Source organism: Aptenodytes patagonicus, chromosome 6 (genome assembly GCF_965638725.1).
Source record: "Aptenodytes patagonicus chromosome 6, bAptPat1.pri.cur, whole genome shotgun sequence".
Classification (NCBI taxonomy): Eukaryota; Metazoa; Chordata; class Aves; order Sphenisciformes; family Spheniscidae; genus Aptenodytes; species Aptenodytes patagonicus.
The window spans coordinates 76,421,829-76,444,081 of NC_134954.1; the positions used below are offsets into that span (position 1 = coordinate 76,421,829).

A 22,253-nucleotide genomic window follows, 5' to 3' on the forward strand; every position below is an offset into this window, starting at 1 on the left:
TGCAGATGTAGCCTCACAGAACATGGGTACTTGATAGCATAGAAAGCAACAGACCAATAGTGAGGAACCTACTTTCATTCCCAATTATGTAATGTCCCATTAGGATGAGCAAGACAATACAAAAGCCTTACTTTTCTGACTCCTTCTCATTTATTTCTCGCCTTTGTTCCTTTAACATCTTCAGTGCTAGGATTTAGATCTTCATGAGGGGGCTGATACAAAACCTACTTGAAGCCTTGTATATTGTCTTCATTTGGCATTTTATTTTATCCAATTTACTCTTCTATTTTTATGTGAATAGATACCTGTTAATACTGAGAAATATCTTATCTACCATGACTGCTAAAATAAGTGACCAGTTTCTGCAATACTGTTGTTTACTTCTTTACATAAAAGTAACAACCTTCACACATTCCTTCATGACATGGTTGACTTGAAAAACAAAGACTCAACCAGGGACTTCTTTTCCTACAAGAAGTATACCTATAGTGTCCTAAGAAGGGAAAGAAAGCATATCTTCCATGCCCAGGGTTCCTCTCAACCATCACAGTAGGACAACCACCATACAGGACTGATTCCTTTGTCTAGTGCCATACAACAGCAGACTGCAGTAACCAATTCTAGAGGATTTTGTTACTCCGATCTTACTGTGTTCCATGTTCGGTTTTCTCCCAGCCCTTCGGGATTCTGAAAGAATGTCCTGACCAAGTATCTTTGTCACTCGCAAACCACATGATACTGAAAGCAGATTTACTTTTACACATGGTTGCCAAGTTGCACATACTGGCATCAAACCACCGCCTTGAATTCACGCTGTTTAAGCTATGTATCTACTGCCAGAGCCAAAAATACCCTCTCAAAATAAGCAATGATAAGGAAGCAAATACGGCTTAGGCTCAGGGAACTGACCAGATTCTACCAAAGCATAAAAGAATATTCCAATACCTACTGTCAAATTCTTACCTTGGCACTTTCTCTCCCAAGATATGCTCGCAGAACAACTGTGTTACTCCAGTTCTTTGAACTACAAACAGGAAGTAAGATGGGCATCTCTAACATAATATTCAGAGGCTGTTGTACTTCAAAGAACGCTTAGTAAAAAATCCTAATAGGAAGTGTCTGCTTTTCTGTTCCAGAGCATGAACAAGCTTAAACTAGTAAGGTGGAAGTTTGGTGCAAAGAACACGTCCACAGAGGGTACTGTGGTAGCAGCCTTGCTGATTACAGCATGCACAGTAGCTGCACGGTAGAACAGTTACACTTGGCCTCTGTAACAGTTGTTCTGGTTTCAGTCACTCAATTATTGACACAGACATTATGTTGACCCGTGTCAGAGTTTTAATGACACCCCCAAATTTAGCTTTTTTAGCCATGAATATGCCAGGATAGTATCAGTAATTAAACTGTCCATAACAACACAAAATTGTGAGATATGATGTAATGGACACAGCTAATGGAAGAAGATATCATTGATTAATATTTTGAAGCAGAATTTCTAGAAATTATTTTTTAAGTATTTTTCTCCTGTGTTACTGGAGTCTCTCTAAGCCAACAAAACCTGAGTGGTCTGTAAAACAGGGAAGATTTAGCAGAACAAACTTTTTACAACTACGGTAGAGATTCAGCTGTTCACTGTAAGAATATAAAGCAAGTAATCCATTGTTATGATCTTACAACAATTGTCAGCCAACTGGAGCACAAAATGTCCAAGATACACTCCTGCATGCTAATCAACGGACAGTAATATATGTGTGTACATGGATCACTTCAGCCAGGCAGACTAAATTTTTCTGTCCTATCCCAAGTGGTAGGATGGACTTAAAGATGCTATTTAAGTATAACTTCACATAAAATCATGAACACTAGCAGGAGTATGATCTTCTAAATGCAAACAAATTATGTCATATGCAAACTGAAATGGGTAAGTTCTCTTACTTCACTTGTAAGCATTATAGAGCAGTGAGTCACCATTAAAGTATAAAATTATAATCTCATGGTATGTTGTTGGCTTTTGTCACTGGGGTTCTTCATCCAGAAAAAACTATGTACTGGTTTTGTCCACTACCCACATCTCTCTCATTTGTTAATCCTTGAGGAAGGAAGGGATGAGGAGAGAGTAAAGAGGTTAGGTATGGGAAAGGCTTTTGTTGTATATACTGATAATCTTTCTTTTTTCATCAGTTGGCAGCACGTCCTCATCACCGGCTTTATTAGGAATTCGAGAACCACGCTCTGAGTATGATAGAACGCAACCTTCTATGCAGTATTATAATAACCAAGGCGATGTCATTACACAGAAAGACATCTATACCGGTAAGATACCAGTTAGGTGAACTTTTAACTGGAATACATAAATATTCCTTATATGAGGAGTTTATACAATCACCATATGGACAGTTGCATTAGCAGGCTTGTTACTACTTAATGTTGTTTTCCATTTGTATTCGTTATATTCTTCATATGTGGAACAGAGCAGGTTTTTCATCTGTCTCGGCTATTTTCTTTAAAATTGCACACATTACCAGAATAAGAGAAGATCTGTTTATATATTGGGAGGTGAGAGGCGTTTGGAAATTTTATTTTTATTTAAAATCCTAGTACAGAAAATTGTTTATTATGCACATTATATATTATTATGATGTTATGTTATAAATAATAATGTGCGGTTGTATACTATAATATCATATTATTATATTAAATTATACCAAGATTTTGTCTTTTCCCTGATCTCCCTTTTCCTTCTTACTATTTGACACAAGTCGCAAAACAATAGAGATGACAGTGAATAAAGAGAAGGAAATTCCTTGGTTTAAAGGTTATTAGTCTGTAAAACAAAAAACAGCAACAGAAAAAAGCCTCTTGGTTTCAATTTAACTACTGCTGAGGGACAAAATTTGCCTGTATTGTGTTGTTCTATTATTAGTAGATACTAAAATCTGCAGACTTAATTGTTTGGGTGCTACATAATTTCTTCCAGGTAAAACAGAAGCAAATAGACTTATAGATGAAAGAATAAAGGCTGAAGTTTTTGCTATAAACTGTTTTCTTACAGGTTCCAGCAAACCTTCACCAATTTACATCAGTTCCTATTCCTCACCAGCAAGAGAACAAAACAGACGACTACAGGTGACTCCAAAATTTTATTTTGAAATTACACTGATAGCAAGACTCAGCATATAGTGTTTAATAGAACTTAAGGGAGTTTGAGTATACTTCATAGTATTAGAGTGCTTTTTTACAGTGTATCTATAGCATAGTTAATTGTTACTGGGCATTAGTGTACTTAAACTGACAATTGCTTATGTACTTCTGTTACCTTTGTGTTTTCTTTTTATAGCAGATATTTTAGCGTGTTCTTCTTATGGTGGGACCTGAGACCACTTTTCTGACTTGACATGACTTTTTTTTTTTTGGTCAGGTTCTGTACTTTCTACTTATGCTCTAAGAGTACCACTTTTGGAGAGTTACTAGCCTCCCAGTGAATGCAGAAGGAGACATGCAGGCAGGCTTAGAGGTTTTTCCTGCATTTAGTTTCATTTAAAAATTAGGTACATTTCATGGAGGTTTGAAACCTATGTTACTATCATCATTGGTAGAGCTGCACTTAACTTTTTAGGGAAAGGTTCTATATAATGTGTGTAAGTTTGAGAAACAAGTATTTTCTCTGTTAATTATATTTTGAAAGCTTATTTTTCTATCATTTTGTCGACAGCATCAGCAATTGTACTACAGTCAAGAAGATACCAACAGAAAAAACTATGATGCATACAGATTATACTTGCAGTCCCCACATAGCTATGAAGACCCATATTTTGATGATCGAGTTCACTTTCCTGCTACTTCAGATTACACAACACAATATGGACTGAAATCAACCACAAATTATGTAGACTTTTATTCCACCAGACGATCTTCTTATAGAGCAGAACAGTACCCAGGTTCACCTGACTCCTGGGTGTAGCATCAAAGAGAAAAAACAACAGTGTATTTCTCATCTTGCTTGAGAAGAAATGGAATGGCCTCATTTGTTGTTTTGGTTATGAAATGTGAAAGTGAAATAAAAGAAGGAACAAGGAAGATTTTTTTTTTTTTTTTTTTTTTCCCCAGTGAGGAATTGTCAGGAAGAAAAACTGGAAGGGATGGTTTTTTGCTCTGTTTAGATGTTAGGTATAATTACTTGTAGCTCCTGTAGTCTGGTGAGGGTGTGGGCGATGTGATGAAAGGTTTGAGAATTGAGTAAAAGGAATTTGGAAAGTGTGTAGGTCAGAGCAAATTAAAGCTGATTTTTTTTTTTATGTGAATAAAAGTCTTGTTCTGATAGTTTGTACAGAAAAAATAAAATGGATGCCCTTGTTTTATTGCTATTACTAAATGTCAAGATTGTATGCTATTACGTCTTGTAAATTTCTTTCGTTGGTGTAAATATGGAAATGCCACATTGGTTTAAAGTGCCATCCATTTGTAATGCAGTGTGTCATTTTAAAAGGAATTCGAAACATCATGCACAAAAAAAAATTCCAAGAAAATATTATAAATTTTAAAAGGAAAAAAAAAAACTTTTAAAAATGAATAGTGTAATTTTGAAGCACAAAGTCCAGTCCAGTATGTCTACACCTCTCCCATTCCCTGCCTATTTCATAAGAAACTTCACTGCCATTTTCTATGCCCATGGAATAACAATAAATATGGAAGTCTCATCCATGGAAAGCTGTTCCCTGTTCATTTTTTTTTTTATTTTCTGTGTGTGATATTCGGAAACAAATACCATGAATATGAAGTCTAATTGCATGTTTTTAAGCCAGGTTAAATATATCAAAACGTTTGGGCCATTTTCCCAGCTTTCTTCAGTGCATATATTCTGACAGTCAGGCTGGCAGACCAAAGTGTGAAATTATGTACATTCCTCCCGTTATTCCTTAGACTAGTATTTTTACTTTTGATACGGGCAGTCCAAGATACTTCAGAACTCTATCCTGTTTTCTTCCCATCACTCCTCTACTCCTCCCCTTGCTCTCCCCAAGAAAATTAAGATGATCTTGCTTTCATAGAAATTATAGTCTCCGTTTTGACTACATTCTGCTTGGATTTATTTACAATAAAAATCTTTGATTATTTTAAGTAACTAAATCGCATACTTTCCTCATGCCGTAGAGTCTGTTAACTTTATACTGTCTGTAATCATAATTATTGTTCCCCATCATTGCACTTTTCCTTGGTTTTCAGTGTTTCCAAATATCCAAATTGCATCAGTGAAATGAGAAGAGGTAAGCAGAACTGCTCCAAGGTTAGATTATAAGGCAAATTTACTTTTCCTTAATTGGTTGGGCTACTTCAGCCCCCCAACTGTAAAAGGGAAAAGAAATGAAGGGGTAAACAGCACAGTGAAAGTAGCAAGTTAGGTCTTTGATATACAGCCATGCAATTCCCCACTGGCTGCGGTGCGACGTGTGTTGTTGAGGGCCAGTATTGTGCAGATGGTGCCTTTTCTTTCCTAGAAGACTTTATTTTTTCTTTTAAGATAGAAAATAGTTTCCATTTACTTGACTTCGAGTTTGTTTCTTGTGACAATAATTTCGCCACTGATCTTTCATCATTGTTCTAACTACCTTCAGAGTCATGTGCAAGCTTTGGTACGCAGACCAATGCAGGTCAATGTTGATTATCTGGTACGCCTATAACCTACTAAAGGTGGTAAGCTCTCTGAGCCAAATATACTTATTTGGCATTTCATTGTCCCAGGAAGATTTAAATTAGCTTCAGATAACAAAATAATAGACTGAAAAGGTCATAGCCTGTTACTATTTGCTGCTTTGAACCTGCTAATAACTCTCAAAAAAAGAGGGACATAGTCATTTCAACAAAACAGCTGTTATGATGGAATGATTTTTGCTTCTCATCTGAGGCAGTTTCATCAAGATCAAAACCAGCAAGATTTGGGACAGCACCCCAATTTGGATCTTTCATGCTGTAGAATATATACATAGAGTTCATTATGTTAGTTTTCATTTGTTTTTATTCGTCTCATTTATTTATGTATTTTTACAGTCTTGGTGCTATACTGATTAAAATTATCTGTACAGTGTATTTGTTGGTTAGTTTCCCTTTATGTGTAGTTTCAGATTGAATGTGTGGAAGTGGGGAAGAAGTAGGGCAGAATTTCATTTCATAGTTCACTTTCATAGTGCAGTCTGGCTTTTGGGCTTGTCTCAAAATGTCATGAGCATAAATGTACGCTGAATGCTTTTAAAATGTGTTGTATTCACAATTTTGTATTCAGATTGATACTCCACTGAGAAAGATAAAAATTGTTAACTTTTTGAAAAGTGGATGTCCTTAAGAGAAGGTGATGCTAATTTGGAAGTTAAATAGTAATAGTGCCCTGGGAAATTCACTACTTTGTTTCCACCTTTCTAATAATTGCAAATATGGTGAAAGAAAAAGAGGAACTAAACTTCAAAAGCAGGGAGTTAAATTATTGTTCGGATTAGAACAGATTGAGAATGTGTACAGCGAGACTCAACAGCAGACTTGCACGTGTCCTTTTGTGTAAATCACTCCCACGGAGGACAACTGAAAGTAGCATTGACCTCAGTGAAACAGCTATGCTCACTGAGGTGAGCCAGAGAACAATGGGAAACAAGTGCTTAAAGTAACCTGTGTCCATGATTCTCTATCTTGTAGAAAGCCTAAATACAACCCTAACTGAATTAGGATTATTATTTAAATAGGCTCAAAAGAATCCTGGCCTCTAAAAAGATACTTTTTTGTGTGTGTGCGATCTTCACTCCTGCCTGAATGAGAAGTGTCCATTATGAACAAGTTAGCCAATGTAAGTCATACATGAATGTTCGTAACTCTCAACAGTCTGACCTGAAATTTTGGTGAATTGATATAGTTACATACAAGAAGTCTATATGAAAGGATAGAGGAGAAATTTTTTTCAGGACAGCATTCATGAGATGATTCTTTGACTTCTATTATTTGTCTTTAAGAGCATGCCTGAACTGTAGTCAGCTTGTACCTTTCCTCAGATACTGTATCTGACATTTTTAACCACCATGCACTTAATTTGTTCAACTAGGAATTTTGGTTTGTCAGCAGATCGCTTCTGCCCAAGCTGGGTATTGCTACTTCATACCCTGTCCCCTGTAACTGAAGTTAAATGTAAGTGCTGCAGTCTTGCACTGCCTTATAAAATTTCTCCTCAATGCTCAAAGGGAGAGAAATGGAGTGACTCATCTCAGTGTAGCACAAAGATCTAGGCTATATCCTAAAATACTAATTCTAGACACATACACAGAGGCATATGGCTGCATCCAGAGGGTAGTGGTCAACAGCTCAATGTCCAGATGGAGATCGGTGACGAGTGGCGTCCCACAAGGGTCCATATTGGGACTGATACTGTTTAATATCTTCATCAATGACATAGACAGTGGGATTGAGTGCACCCTCAGCAAGTTTGCAGATGACACCAAGCTGAGTGGTGCGGTCGACACGCCAGAGGGACGGGATGCCACCCAGAGGGACCTGGACAAGCTCGAGAAGCGGGCCCGTGTGAACCTCATGAGGTTCAACAAGGCCAAGTGCAAGGTCCTGCACCCAGGTCGGGGCAACCCCCAGTATCAATACAGGCTGGGGGATGAAGGGATTGAGAGCAGCCCTGCCGAGAAGGACTTGGGGGTACTGGTGGATGAAAAGCTGGACATGAGCCAGCAATGCGTGCTCGCAGCCCAGAAGGCCAATCGTATCCTGGGCTGCATCCAAAGCAGCGTGGCCAGCAGGTCGAGGGAGGTGATTCTGCCCCTCTACTCTGCTCTGGTGAGACCCCAGCTGGAATTACTGCGTCCAGCTCTGGAGCCCTCAGCATAAGAAAGACACAGACCTGTTGGAGCACGTCCAGAGGAGGGCCACGGAAATGATCAGGGGGATGGAACACCTCTCCTATGAAGAAAGGCTGAGAGAGTTGGGGTGGTTCAGCCTAGAGAAGAGAAGGCTTCGGGGAGACCTTCTTGCAGCCTGTCAGTACTTCAAGGGGGCTTATAAAAAAGATGGGGACAGACTTTTTAGCAGGGCCTGTTGCGACAGGACAAGGGGGAATGGCTTTAAACTAAAGGGGGGTAGATTTAGACTACATATAAGGAAGACTTTTTTTACGCTGACAGTGGTGAAACACTGGCACAGGATGCCCCACCCCTGGAAACATTCCAGGTCAGGTTGGACGGGGCTCTGAGCAACCTGATCTAGTTGAAGATGTCCCTGCCCATGGCAGGGGGATTGGACTAGATGGCCTTTAGAGGTCCCTTCCAACCCAAACTATTCTATGATTCTATACAGCTCCAGTGAGAACACCTAGCTGTGGCATGACAACACAGCCATGCAAAGTCAGAACAGGCCTAACAAATATTGGTGAATTGCCAAGCAAAACGAAACCTTCATGGCCAAACCCAACTTTGCAGGGTAGCAGAAGAAGAGGGACATGGATGAGCCTGGTAGGAACAGAGATGAGCTATGGAGAAAAGTAAGATTTAGCTGTAAGAAGGATTGTGAACACTGGAAAAAGACAAACTCTTTAGCCTATCAGAGCTAACAGCCACTGGCTTAACTGAAGAGGAAACATCTCAGCCAAGGACACTAGTCGTGTGTGCATTCTGTGTTTGAGTTGCTGTAAGGCTAAGGCTCACAGAAGGTAACAATGTAAATGTTAATCAACTTTAAAAAAAAAAAAACCAAAACATGACTCTGTGGCCATGGGTAAATTATTGCAGCTGTCAACAACAGTAGATAAAGGGCTTAGAAGGAAAGCTGTCATTTTGAGACAAACTATAGAATTTCTCGTAGGTAAGGCTGGATAGAAGAGACTGGAGAAATCTTCACATGCTGTAGCAGAAACGAGGCAAGGATCCATTTCTGGCTGCACCACTTGCTTCACTCCATCAGTCCTTTTAACTGGACAATTACTACTGAAGTTTACAACTGCCTAAAGCTATTGTGCACAATGTTGCCTTCCTAACAATGACCAGCATCTAGTGAGATGTCAGTCCTGTAGATTTGAAAAGATCCACTAGTCTTCATCAAGAGGAAAATAGCCCCTGTTCAACAGAACTTCAGAATAACTAGCCCACAGACAGTGACACTCCTGTCTTCCAAGCAAACCTCGCTTGTCTGCAGGCTATGATCAAGCTGAATATCAGCATAAATACAGCAGCATCAGCCTTCCCAAAGTCTAAGGCATACAGCTCTAGCAACACTTTAAGGGGAGAAATTCCTATGTATCCTATAAAATGGAAAGAGCAACAAAATTATTTCAGTACTTAAAACAAACAGTTGTCACACTGTGTCATAGCCTGTAACGCTTAATTCAACAGATTAGGAATTAAAACTTGGTTAGGCTAACTGTACTAAAATTACACAGAAGAAAAATCCTGTGAATAGGTATTCAGAAACTTTTACGTTTCTGAAAATGCCCATTTTCAGAATGCCCATTACGTTGTAATGTGATCTCTATTACAGAATCATCCATGAGGGAAAAAAAAAGTCAGGTAATTTTTAAGCTGACCCATGGTAAACTAGGCGAAGGTGCTACACCTTTTGAGATCCATGTAAATTGCTGACAAGAATAGGGTTATTTTTTCTGTGCCTTTTTTCAGAAACAAGTCTCTAGCTGATATGTGAATCTTATGCAATAGCCCCTAACATCATACATTGCTACATATGAAATTAACAGTTTTTCAGGAAGAAATCATGGCCTTTATTAATTTTCTACCCTCTGATGTTTTTTCACTGAATTTACATCTGATGGCAGCTCATGTTTATATAAAGTCAATGAAATATCACTGAAGTAGTAACTTATAATAGTGACAGGAATAACAATAGCATTTATAAGCTCTGAAAACAAATGCTGAGTTGATTATTTTTTATTGCCAATTTCTGTGACTAAATTTTGAGACTATTTGCACCTCTTCTGATATATCTGATATTTGTATCTCTTCTCAAAACCTCAGTCAGGTTGGAGTAAGTCTAATATGACGCAGTCATATTAGGTCCATAGAACTGAGAAATTTTAGGTAATTATTGTAGGTTAAAACTGTTTCCAAAGATGAGCTAAAGATCTCTGAAGAATACCATCGGCTTCTAGTTTGACATATTTACTTTTAAAACTGTTTTTTTATAAATCAAAGTATAGGGACATACAACAGGCTCAGAAGAGTACACAACTCAGAATGAGACAGTCTTTGAAGCAAAGCATAAAAGCTTGGTATCCTCAAGAAAAGAATAAGAAGTTGGCAAGAACTCAGATAGCAAATGGTGAGGAACAGTCTGAAGAAAGAAGAAAAAAAACTATTCCCAATGTAAAGGGTTACCAAAAAATTGAAAACAGGACTACAGACAGACATACTTCTAAGAAGCCTGGTTGGATTAGAATGCTTATTTCTCTCTTAAACAAGATCTCTGGGTCTAAGCAGGAAATATGTTACAGCTGGATGACTGACTGCCTAATAAGAATGGCAAAGAGTGATTTAACAGGTTGAGGAAGGTCCTTAAGACTGCAAGGTCAGTAAATGCAATAATAATGGGAGATCTCGATTACCTCCATGTAGACTGGGAAAATGCCACATATGGTGTGATGCCCAAACTGATTTTTTTACATGCCGTAACAGACTGCCACTTGCGGAAGGGAAGCAACCTCTCCCTAAAAAAAAAAAGGCATTTCTCCATAACTTCTCCATCAGAGGGGAAGTAACTTTTGATGTGCTCCTAAACACCCAGATCCTGCTCCAAAATGATGAAACTGAAACAGCACAAGCAGTGACTACAGTATAACAGAACTCATACTCAGGAATTGTCCTTTTCACTATTCCATTTTAATTTTTTTAAACAAGGCTAAGGAAAAGCCAGATAGCTATTATTATGATGTTTAAATTCAAAATGGCAATTACATAAAACCTGAAAGTTTTTAAAAAAAAAATTAAAAAGCACTGTGAAAGGGATGTTTGTGAATTGAGGCAAGAGTACTTAATGACACTATATTAAAGGCTCAAAGCAAATGCATAATATCTATTGAGACATTTCAAAAAAAAGTTAAAAAATTAAAAAGCTAGTATGATTGAACAGCAAGCTAACGGAATAAGAGAGAAGTAAACATCAATCCCTCAAAAGACTGCAGTTACAAATGAGGAAAAAGAGTCAAAACATTTGGTTGATTAAATGCAGAAAACTACAGTAAACTGCCAAAAAACAAGCGTTACTTGGGAAGGGATTTTAAAAACCAATTACTTTTTCAAATACTGAAGAAAAAGTAAGTCTGTCAGAGGTATACTTAAAGGTGCTAAAGGGGAAAAAAGAAAGAAGGGGGGGGGGGGGAGAAATGCCAAACATCTAACACCTATATCCCCTTGCCCCAGGATAATATGATAATATGGTTATTAAAATGTCATATACACTGAAAAATTACTAGGTGAATCCTTCTTGTATTTATTAATACAGTTACTGAAGGTAGTGAGAATTTAATACATCTGTCCTATCCTATTCCCTAGCCAAGTCCAACAGGTCACTGCCAGAGCAAAGTGCCCAGGTCTTTTGTCTGGCAGGGTAAAGCTGTTGCTAGGTTAAAGGTGGACAATAGCATTTCTGAAGATCAAAAATACATAAAATGTTATTTTTAATGAGTTACGGGGGGGGGAAATAAGCTGCTGAACTGCACTCAACTTCTAAAAGTCTGGGTTGACAGACTGCATTTACATGGGTCTTTTTTCCTAGTATTTTCAGATTTTGGGGATTGTTATCAAGGTTTTAATTATGATAATTACCTTGTGCAACAAAGTTTAAGTCCAAGTCTGACTGCTGTATGGATTCAACTAAGGCTATTCTAGATTTAGTTCCACACCAAGGAATTTAGACTCCCTAGACCTAATATTTCATCAACTTACACCTTTACACAGAGCCAGAATGAAGCATTTTAACATCTTGTTTGGAGAGATTATTGCTACTACTGACACCACCTTGCTCCAGATAAAAGGTGCATTTCTTCCCCAGGATCCTTCTAGCTGCTGCCAAAAAGACAGCAGCAAGCAGGGACTAAGCATTTTTTACATATTCTTCAGACTGGTCCACAGGACACCCTTCCTTCATCTGTGCTTGTGTAATTATTTACTGCCATGCTAAGGGAACATGAACGACATAGCAATGCAACTCATCCCTTCAACTATAAAAAAATAACCACTTAGGAGAGTTCTAAAAAAACCACCAAGGATATGGAAAGGTCTTAAAGTACCTGTCTACAAAGGGCACTGTTGAGAACATGGTCTGAATTACACTGTATGCTTGCATGGTGAGCATGATCATAGTTAGGCTTTATTGATTATGACTATTTATAAGCTCATAGTGAAGCTCCTGAACTGTTTCTTCTGTTACTGTTATGTGTCAGCAGCTTATCTGTGTTACCAAGGCTCACTAGTGGGAGGGGAAAAAAAAAAAGGTCTTTGAATTGCTTGAATTGTGCTTGTCCAAAGTGCAAATGACCATGACTGTCTCTATTATGTATTCTTCCTGGATTGTTACACTAGGTCCTGAGATGTACTGCTTTAATTCTATAGCTTAAATATTTTATCTGTCCATGTGCTACTATACTACATTTTAAAAGATCTATTAAAATATGCCTCTGAAGTCTTCTTGTCTCTTCAAAAGCTTTGTGCATTCTGTTATTAACCTTCAGGAGTGAAGATGATAAAGAGGACAAACTGAGTTTCTTAGTGCCCAGGCTAATGAGCTAAAGTGGAAGCACAGAGTGACTAGAGAGCAGAAAGCTTAAAAACATCAAGAGAAGGAAAAACAAATCTCTTGAGATTCTTATTGAGATTTATTTTTTATGGAAAACATGTTAAGTTCAGAGTCATTTAGCAGATTAAGAATAATTATTGAAATTCCCAGTGCGTAGTGGCCATTATGATGAAAAGTATCTGGAACTTCGATGTAAATCACTTCCTCATTTTCTTGCTTTATTTTGATAGTTACTATTTGCAAAGCTGTTTGTTTTTCAGAAAACATCAGAACAGCAATCATATTTATCATCTTAATGAACGAACTGGAACATAAACACAAGGCAAGTATCTCTATAGAAGGTAATCTGTCTAGCTCCTGAGGCATGTGTTTTACACACTTTATGTGGGGATATTTATATTAATGCATGTTTCTCCCCTATTTATTTTAGTTTGAAGATCAAACAATATCTTTTTAAATGTTTTTCCTCCGATTAATAAATAGAACAGGGATGGTTTTCAACACAGGTGTATCAAATGGGATGTGAACTTCCAGACCTGACCACATAAAAAGTATCTCCTGTGGGACAAGGTCAAATTAAGGGAAGAAACTGAGCTGAATCTACGGGGTTTGTATTGTTGGATATAAAAAAGACTGTCAAAACTTGTATTTCAGGGTTGGTTTTTTACAGCGAAGTAGTCTGTGTGTTCTGAATGTCTTTACAGATACAATTAATGCCCTGTTCTTAAGATACACAGCAGTGATTATATGTTTTAAGCTAAGCTAATATTTGACCATGCCCTTCCCCACAGGAGCTGAAATATTATGGAAAAGGATATGGTTAGCACAGCATGATATCATAAGTACATACGTTCACTAACTCAGTGTGCCAGTTAAGATCTAAGGAGGTGGAAGGGGCCATGTCTAGTCCACAGTTTGAGCAGTATATGGCAGAACAAAAGGTGGGTTCTTTTGAACTGCATGGAAAACGTGCCTGATTTTTATCTTTCCAAGATGGAAAAAGCACTAAGAACTTGCTCATCTCCACAGCAGTTCCAAATAGCATTGAATACAGCTTTCTGCTTCTACATAAGAACCAGCAAATACCTCATTTTCAAGTTGATATGTACAATATCTCTTCCTCTTTCTAATATTTACAGTTCTACCCATTCCAGAATAACAGCTAAACTAGTGTTTAGACACTACTGCATTTGCATAGCATTCACGTACTTTTAGGAAGCTCTCTTTCCATTGGAACCGGCCCATTTGAGTCATTTTTGAGCAATAATTGCAGGCTTCAAATCAAGGCTGATTCATCCAAAATGCATATTTTCATTAAAAAAGGTCCTTTCTAAACACAGGCAGTGAACAGAAGAATATATAAACACATAGAGCTCTATAAACACATACAGCTCACTGCTTTTCCCATTTCTGTTTTCTCCTAGAGATGGAATCACCTCTTGCCGGGGAGAAGTCATGCCTTTTTAGCATCAGCACCTTGGCCTGTGAGACCGAGAATTCCCTCATCAATCTGGAGCCATATGTTCTTGATATCACATTTGTTGATTATCTTCCTGTCCCACACTTTACTTACCCCTGTGCTTATAAATTCCTAATATATCCCACCTTAAAAAAACCCCAACAAAACCCACACAAAAAACTACCACATCTTGGCAAATAACTACTGCATAAAATACTAAGCACAGGCAACTTCTGCATGCTCCCTCCACTCATATAGCCAGGATTATGATTTAACACACAGAATTGAAGAACTGTACAGAAACACCACAAACTATAATTTTCCTCATGCAGTAAGTGACCTTCCCTTAAAGATAACTGGTTGCTAATCAAAGCACTTGGAGATTAATTCTTTTAATGTATGCATCTTTTCCTACTCTCAAAAAATCAGAAAATGTACACTCTTTCTATTGCCCATTTTGGAACAAAAGAGGCAGGGCCACAGCATAGATATAATTTCAGAATAAATATGATTTCCCCACCCTTTAAAAAATGTGTATCTTTCAAGTCAGTGAATGAACTTGTCTGGTCTGGAATTTCTTCCGGATGATCTATAAACCGTCTCGTGTTTACACTACAAAAGAGTAATGAGAGAATTAAACAGGATTTACAAGCTGTGAGTTTGCCATGCTGATTCTTATCTGAGCTTGTATCTGAGATGCCACACTAGCCTTATTTTCACTAAAGCCGAGATATCCAGTTTCTTGTTTGTACAGCTTTTTATTATTAACTTACATTCTTCTCAGTTCTTCTAAGCAGCATCCTTTTCCTCCAGCTAAAAGGAACAGTGAATCAGTAGACTTTAATACTCTTGCTGATTGGCAACTTTGACAAAAGACAAACTGTACCCAAAGTACAACCATTCCAAAGAGAAGTGCCCAAACTCAACTGGATTCCAACATTTATGTATGCCCTAAACTGCAGGGGAGTTATGATGACTTCTGTAAGGTTGACATTTCCTTTGTACGACCAGCAGCATCTCAAGCAATTAAATTAGTAGATTCATATGAACACTCACTCTACCCATGTGCAATTCTCTACAGCCAGCCATACCATACTTCCTCTTCTTGAAGAAGAGCTTCAATAATCTCAAAACCTATGCCATGCTGCTTCAGGAGAGAACATTTTCAAAATGATCTACTAGTGACGCAAATGCCACGTTTTACTCACAAGAACTATGCCAAATGAGATAGCCATAGCAACACAACCATAAGCTTTGGCTGGCTAAACCTGCTCACCTATGGCAAAGTTTATTCAGCTAAACTTGTCACGCACACGGCAATAGTTTTTAGTATCAAGAAACCACTCTCAAAGCTGAGTTTCTGCAAATCTCTTCACAAACAACTAAGCTATATACCTCTCCTGCACTACTGGTTTGAATGGGAAGCCTGACAGGAAATACATCAGTACAATTGTCATCACATTATTGAATGCCAGTAGATGAGACTGCCAAAAGACAGTTCACGGGGGATACGCTGCCTCGCATCTTGCCGAGTAACGTGTAAGCATGGCAACTGGACTGCAGAAAGGGAGACCTGAAAAGGCTGACTTTTGTCAGTTTAGACCTACAGCAAAAGGTCTGATGCCTTTTAGACCAACTTTTTCAGAGGAATCGGTTGCAGAGGCCTCAGGCCCTGCTGTGAGTACTGAGCAACATTCACTACCTATCACAACCATTTTCTATGAAGCACGTAACAGCATTTTCCAAAGCTAAAACATGCCTTCAACACAATGTGAATGCAACATATATACTGCATTGTGGATCCTGTAACATCTGACCAAAAAATTATTCCTTTTTTTTTTCCGTCATGTTCTCATGAGAAGATGTGTCTGCTTTCTATTGGGGGGTCACTGGGTGAGTGGTCTTGAATAAACACAGCCATGAATTTGCAGGACATTCTGATCTGAAGTATGCTGCTGGCTGTATTCTCTGAGCACCCCACCATTAGTTTAGGATTTGAATACTGTCAGAGCCCGGATCCAAAACTCAAGTTCTTAAAAGATGAGCACTTCTAATCATCAAGACAGATTTGAAATAAATGGTCAGTCACTGACTCTGGCAAATGTAAGACAGGAAAACAGCCAGCAATTCAATTTCTTTCCCAGCCAAGCCCTTAATGTATGAAAACATGATATAAGACTGGTGTACATAATGCACTGTTTGAAGTATGTAATTACTTCTTGTTGAGGAGAAGACCTTGACGTTTTAGCTCAGAGAAGCCTAAATCAGGAGCAGGGTAATGTTCAGAGTATTCTGTCAGGGGATATGGAGGGATACATCTCTCCAAACACGTAACATAGGTGGGAGAAGTCACAGTCTGCAAAGGAAGGCAGAAATCATCAGCAAGGTTCTTCATTTGCTCACAATTAGCATCAAAGTGGCATTTTGTGAGTTCCTTTATCCAAAGATATCATTACTTTATTAGAGATTCTAAATATTTTATATTTAGATGCATACAACTTACAGGGCATTCATCAGTTTAAAATGCATGTATTTTAAAAAAATATGGAGGTTTCTTTTTGCTCTTATTAGATTTTTCAGGCTATCGAAAATAGTTTTCTTTATGGCATTTTAATTAACAGTAGAGTTGATAATTACATCATAATTAGACATGATAGTGTAATCATCCTAGATGTGCTATTTTCATAAAACCTAATCAGGTATGCTTAAAACGTGTAACTGGAACATTCTAGAGGACTTTTAGATTAACCCCAGAAAAACAGTTCTGGGGTTTTGTGAACATGATGTAGGACAATCAAATCCATCATCAGCTATATAGCTTTCCACACCAGACATCTATTCTGAAACCATAACTGCTAAAAACAAACAAACAAACAAACAAAACTGAAGTAACACACAGACTTAGAGCATGTACCTGCTGCACTGACAGTTTGCTTCATTAAGCCCCTCCTCAAGTCTGTGTGGGACTGTGTTTGTGTCTCCACAAACCTGGTACAAGTTTCAGTAGAATATCTGGAATAGATTATTTCCCAGAGTAAACATTAACTATCAAAAGCCTGTGTTCTCAATTTTGAGAAGAAAACATGGAGACTTCTCTGAGACTTGTGTACTTTAATTTCTATCTGCTGTGAGCACAATTTCATTTATGGCAGCATTTTAAAATGGGCAGTGCCAAAACAAAGAAAGCAAGCACCCATAGCACTACATCTCAAAGACTTTCTATCAGCTATTTCAGCAGCTAGAGCATATATGGTAGGTGAAAAGCAATAGCGTGCATTTTGCCAATGAAAGAAGCCAGATCGTCAAGTCTTTAGAAAGTAAACCACCTACAGATGAAGAGCTGAAATACAGAAAAACAGTCATATTTTATTTTTCCCTTAACCTTGCATGTTGTCAAGGAGGGTGTTTGAAGGGAAAGGGTTCATTACATTTTTCTAAGTTCTGCATATGTTTAATAAGTTTACTCAAAAAGTAACTTAATGCTTTGTGAGATTTTAGCATAATTTCATTTTACTCCCTCTTATGGGACAGTTACATTCTCTGTATAACTTTCTGGTGAAAAGATTAAAAAAAGCTGGAAAAGTATATTTTTTCATTCTTCCATAGCTTAGAGCACACTGAATGCTCACATTTCCCATGCAATGATTCACATCTGGACTGAGACCAAATGCAGAGTTCCATATGGATGCATCACTCTCCAAAAAAATAATGGACATGGGAAATAAGAAATTTGTACTATATCAGCAAACTCAACTAGAATGCATTACTTTTATTCTATAAAAAGCATTGCTTGATATCAGTCTTATATGTAACAGTGGGGTGCCTCCTTCTGCTTTAAATTGACTTGCTACTTCTGCACTATACCCTCTGCTTAAATGCAATTTCTGCATTAGAGTTTATTATAGTAAATAAGCCTCATGTGCTATTGATATCAAGTTCTAATATCAATTGTTCTGCTATTAAAATGAAGGTTAGGAAAGGTATATTCACGATAATATACCGTCCATCCTACACATACAAATGTACATCAGGTAGACAATGGACTATATACCCAAGTATCCCCCTAGAACAGAGAACAGCAGGCTCTGTTGAACCAAATTCATATAAAACTAAATTTAAATAAACAACGTAAAGAAATAAAAGCTATGAAAGAAGGTCCTATGTGTTACATACTCCAACCTAACACAACCCGTTTAGAATTTGTCTACATTTCACTTTGTTGGACAAAATTGGGCCTTATTTATACTAGTCATACTTATCCTTCAAAAGCGAAAAGGTAAAATGAAAATAACTGAAGTATAAACACTGGAAAATAAGCAAGAGTCAGAAACATAATGTGCAAGACTGAGGATCTGTGTCTGAGAAACAAAACACTGTCCTAATGAGAGCAAGGCAAAAGACTTACTTCAATGCAGCCTTCATGACCTATTACTGTTTTGGCATTCTGCTTTGCTCCACCTTGTCATCTACATGTACGACTGCTCACCACAGTGGAAAATGTGTGCGGAAGAGTTGACTTGTTTCTTGACAAAGGTCAAGACTTGACAAAGGTCAGTGGAGAACTGCAAAATGGAGGAATTACTCATATATTCCACACAAGAGAGTAATTACAGTTCATGAGAGAAGGAAAAAGCATAGTGGACAACAACATTCAGTTCAGACTAACCCTTAATTTACACTGATTTCATTTACCTAATGATATTAGTATGTTTCAACTTTCACTCAGGAAAGTAATTGTCTGGCCAGAGGAGCTTAGAGAATACAAAGGAGATTTAAAAACAACAGACTGATAACACAGTTACATTAGATTGTTGTATGTGTGTCTTACACTAAAGGAAGGAGTAGGAAAATGGGTTAGTTATGTGTTGGTAACTTGTATTGCATGTCAGTCTGTCTCTTCATATGTGTAACTGGAAACACCATAATAACAACACACTTCTCTAAAACACTTAGTATGAATTCAATAATCCCAAAGGCCCAAGTGGCACAGTTTGGGAACTAAAGCTTTAGGCTACTTTGATCATTGTTTAGTGTATAGCTTTAATAGTATGGAAGTCAGTGGAGGCTGCAAAATCTATCCAAGAAGCTAGGTAAATACTCAAGTTGTTAACTGAGCTTCTTGTTATTCCTAGATGTGCTCACACTAGCAAATTTAAAGGCAACTTCTGTATAACCTAGATAGGACATATATGTCCTCAGACTGTAACATGCATTTATACAAAACTTCATACAAATGTTAGAAAACAATTAAAAAGTAATATCGTGGCTAAAAAGATCAACATTTTTAATCCTTATTTCTATTGAAATCAGTCCTGCAGTATTTTCACACAAGGGATCTTTTTTTTTTTCATTAGTTACTGAAGATAAGCTGGGAAAAAGTCAGTGTGCCACATGAAAGCTTTACATGCCATAGCTAATGTGCAGACCATCTGAAATTTCTAGGGTAGACTTTCATCGTTTCACACAAGCTGATCACTAACACGGTGGATGTTTTTGGATTCAGAGATCCATCAGTGTGTTAACAGAAGGCCTTATAAAGAACAACGAAAACCTGCCAGTCACCAGTGTTACTCTAGGAAATTAAACGGCAGACATTCATAGCTCCACAAATGGAACTATTAGGAAGAGGGTTAAGCCTACACACAGAGCAGAAAACTAAACATTTGCTCTTCCACTGTGAAGTCCATTGCTGTATATATTTTAAAATAGGCTCTTTCCCATAGCAAAAGGATTTAGTAATTCAAAGAACGATGATGATGATGATCTGTGCTAAAATACTTTGCCAATGAGAATACTATGAATCTGCACATTAAATCTTCAGTGACATGTTGACTCATGCAAGCAAACAAGACAACAGTTTCCCTTGTCTGTGGAACCTAGTGAGTTTAAAAAAAAAAAAAGACGGAGAGTTTAGTTGAAAAAGAAAATTGAGGAATTAATCACATCTGTAGGCAAGTTCTAGAGGGGAATGTGAGGACAAGAAAAAGTATCAGAACAGGAATACTTTATGGAGTTTTGAAAAGAGAATGCAACAGCTTCTTCAGAGATACCATCATAGGTAACTGCCCATTCCATTGCTGAACATGGGCATTCATACATAATATTAAGGTTTTGGTTCTCTTTATATGTTCAAAGCATTTCTTTCTGCTCAAACTGCATGAGAAGTTGATTCAACTCCTACGCGCTATTTAAAGATATGGGGAGTGCTACCACAGAGTGACGGCAGACTAGTTAACATGGACAGATGAAAATTCAGGTGTTGATCCCACCCCTTCTGAACACAGGCCAGGAAAAGTACACAGTAAGGCAGTGTTCACTGGGAAGGTATGCTATTAAGTTGCAAAAACAGAACGTCTAGGGAATAAAACTGGCTATAAAAGAATGTAGTGGGTGTGGCAGCGGCTAATAACAAGCAAGGTCACAACAAGCTGTCTGGTCCAACTGCCTGCAGGCGGTTTGTGCAAAGAGCACTATCCTGCCACAGGAAGAAACAAAATTCCACTTGTTTTTTTGCCATGCCAATAGACATTGATAGTGCTGTAAAAAGCCAAGCAGGCATTCCGTTTGGGAGACTACAGCAGTAGCATTTCTACAGACATCCGAAGGGCTGGATCAGCTTGTCAGGGTCAGCTGGTTCACTGACCTAGCCATGAAGTTGACCAGTCTGAGTCCTAGAGCAGGCCAATAATCTCAGGCACCGTATCTCCTTACTACTTTAGGGCACTCTAAATATTAGTAAATATCTTTACACATACCATTTTTTTATAGTAAATATCACCTTGTAGTATGTTCTACTTTATATGAATTACGTGTAAAAGAATAACAACAAGCAGCTGGATATTTAATGGGGTAATTTCCAGCTAGTTCTTAAAGTCCTAAGCGGATTTGTTTTTCTTGACTAGGAAGAGTGTGAAATGAATTATCTACCTATCCATCAGCACAAAGTAACCACACACTATGAGAAGAGATTGATCTCCATTAGGACTAAATACAAAAGACCTCCAGCTCATTACAAAAGGCTTATAATCAAGTCACTGCATTGTAGCACAGTTCATTTGACTATGTCCTAAAACTACTCAAATAGCTAAGTAAATCCAGAATCTGCCAGTGCATCCCTAGAATGCCAAGAGAGATACAGGAAACTGAGATCATCATATCACATGAAATGCTGAATTACTACTGTTGACAATCTCCCCTCTGCCCAAAAATCAATCCTTGTATACGAGTACTTAATAAGGGAACAAAATATACATTCCTTCAGTTTGGCTGTAAATTCTCCAGCACTCCTATTGATCCAGGTCCTATTTAAAGCTGTCACTCATCCAGAGAGGTTACTATGTTGTTTTAGAAGAGGATTTATCTAATTCCAACTATTGCACACAATTATAAATCCATACAATGAAACAGGGATAAGGCCATTCATCAATTGTCAGAAAGGCATTTAGTTTGAATTTGTCTAGCTTGCTGATATTATTAAACATTCCAACACTGGAAACAAAAAAAAAGAAAATCTTTTATATTTTATGTTAACCCCTGCTCACGCCTGACATACTAAGGCCTACAAAGAAAATTCTGTTATAACCCTATTCCTTTCACATGACTGTAACTCTCTGCAACATCCATCCTGTTCAACTGTTTACCAGTTACGGATTTTGACAACGAAGCTTGTAAAAAAGAACTAAGCAAAAGCACTCTCAGCTGTTTTTTAAAACTTTTCCCATATAGCACAAGTAAACTTCTAAGTCCATTTGTTTGAACAAAGTTGAAAATTACCTATATTTAAAACCAAACTTGAAACCTAAGAATATAGTCTTCAACAGAGCCTACTGACTTAACAAATTGCACAAAAAAGCAAGTGACTCTGAAAATGTTCACTAGGTGTCTCCATATATTTTAGAATCATAGAATCATTAAGGTTGGAAGAGACCTCTAAGATCGAGTCCAACCGTTGACCCAACACCACCATGCCCACTAAACCATGTCCCTAAGCGCCTCATCTATGCGTCTTTTAAATACT

At 37.7% G+C, this 22,253-nt stretch overlaps 1 protein-coding gene across 1 annotated transcript in view; it reads left to right on the plus strand.

Moving 5' to 3' along the window:
• PKP4 (plakophilin 4) overlaps positions 1–6,082 on the plus strand; it is a 107,865-nt gene extending 101,783 nt beyond the window's left edge. Inside the window, exons 20-22 of the mRNA XM_076343244.1 lie at positions 2,182–2,313; positions 3,053–3,126; positions 3,713–6,082. Coding sequence (XP_076199359.1) covers positions 2,182–2,313; positions 3,053–3,126; positions 3,713–3,961 — 455 coding nt within the window. The 3' untranslated portion in view covers positions 3,962–6,082. The remainder of the gene's footprint in view (positions 1–2,181; positions 2,314–3,052; positions 3,127–3,712) is intronic.
• The last annotated feature ends 16,171 nt before the right edge of the window (positions 6,083–22,253 follow it).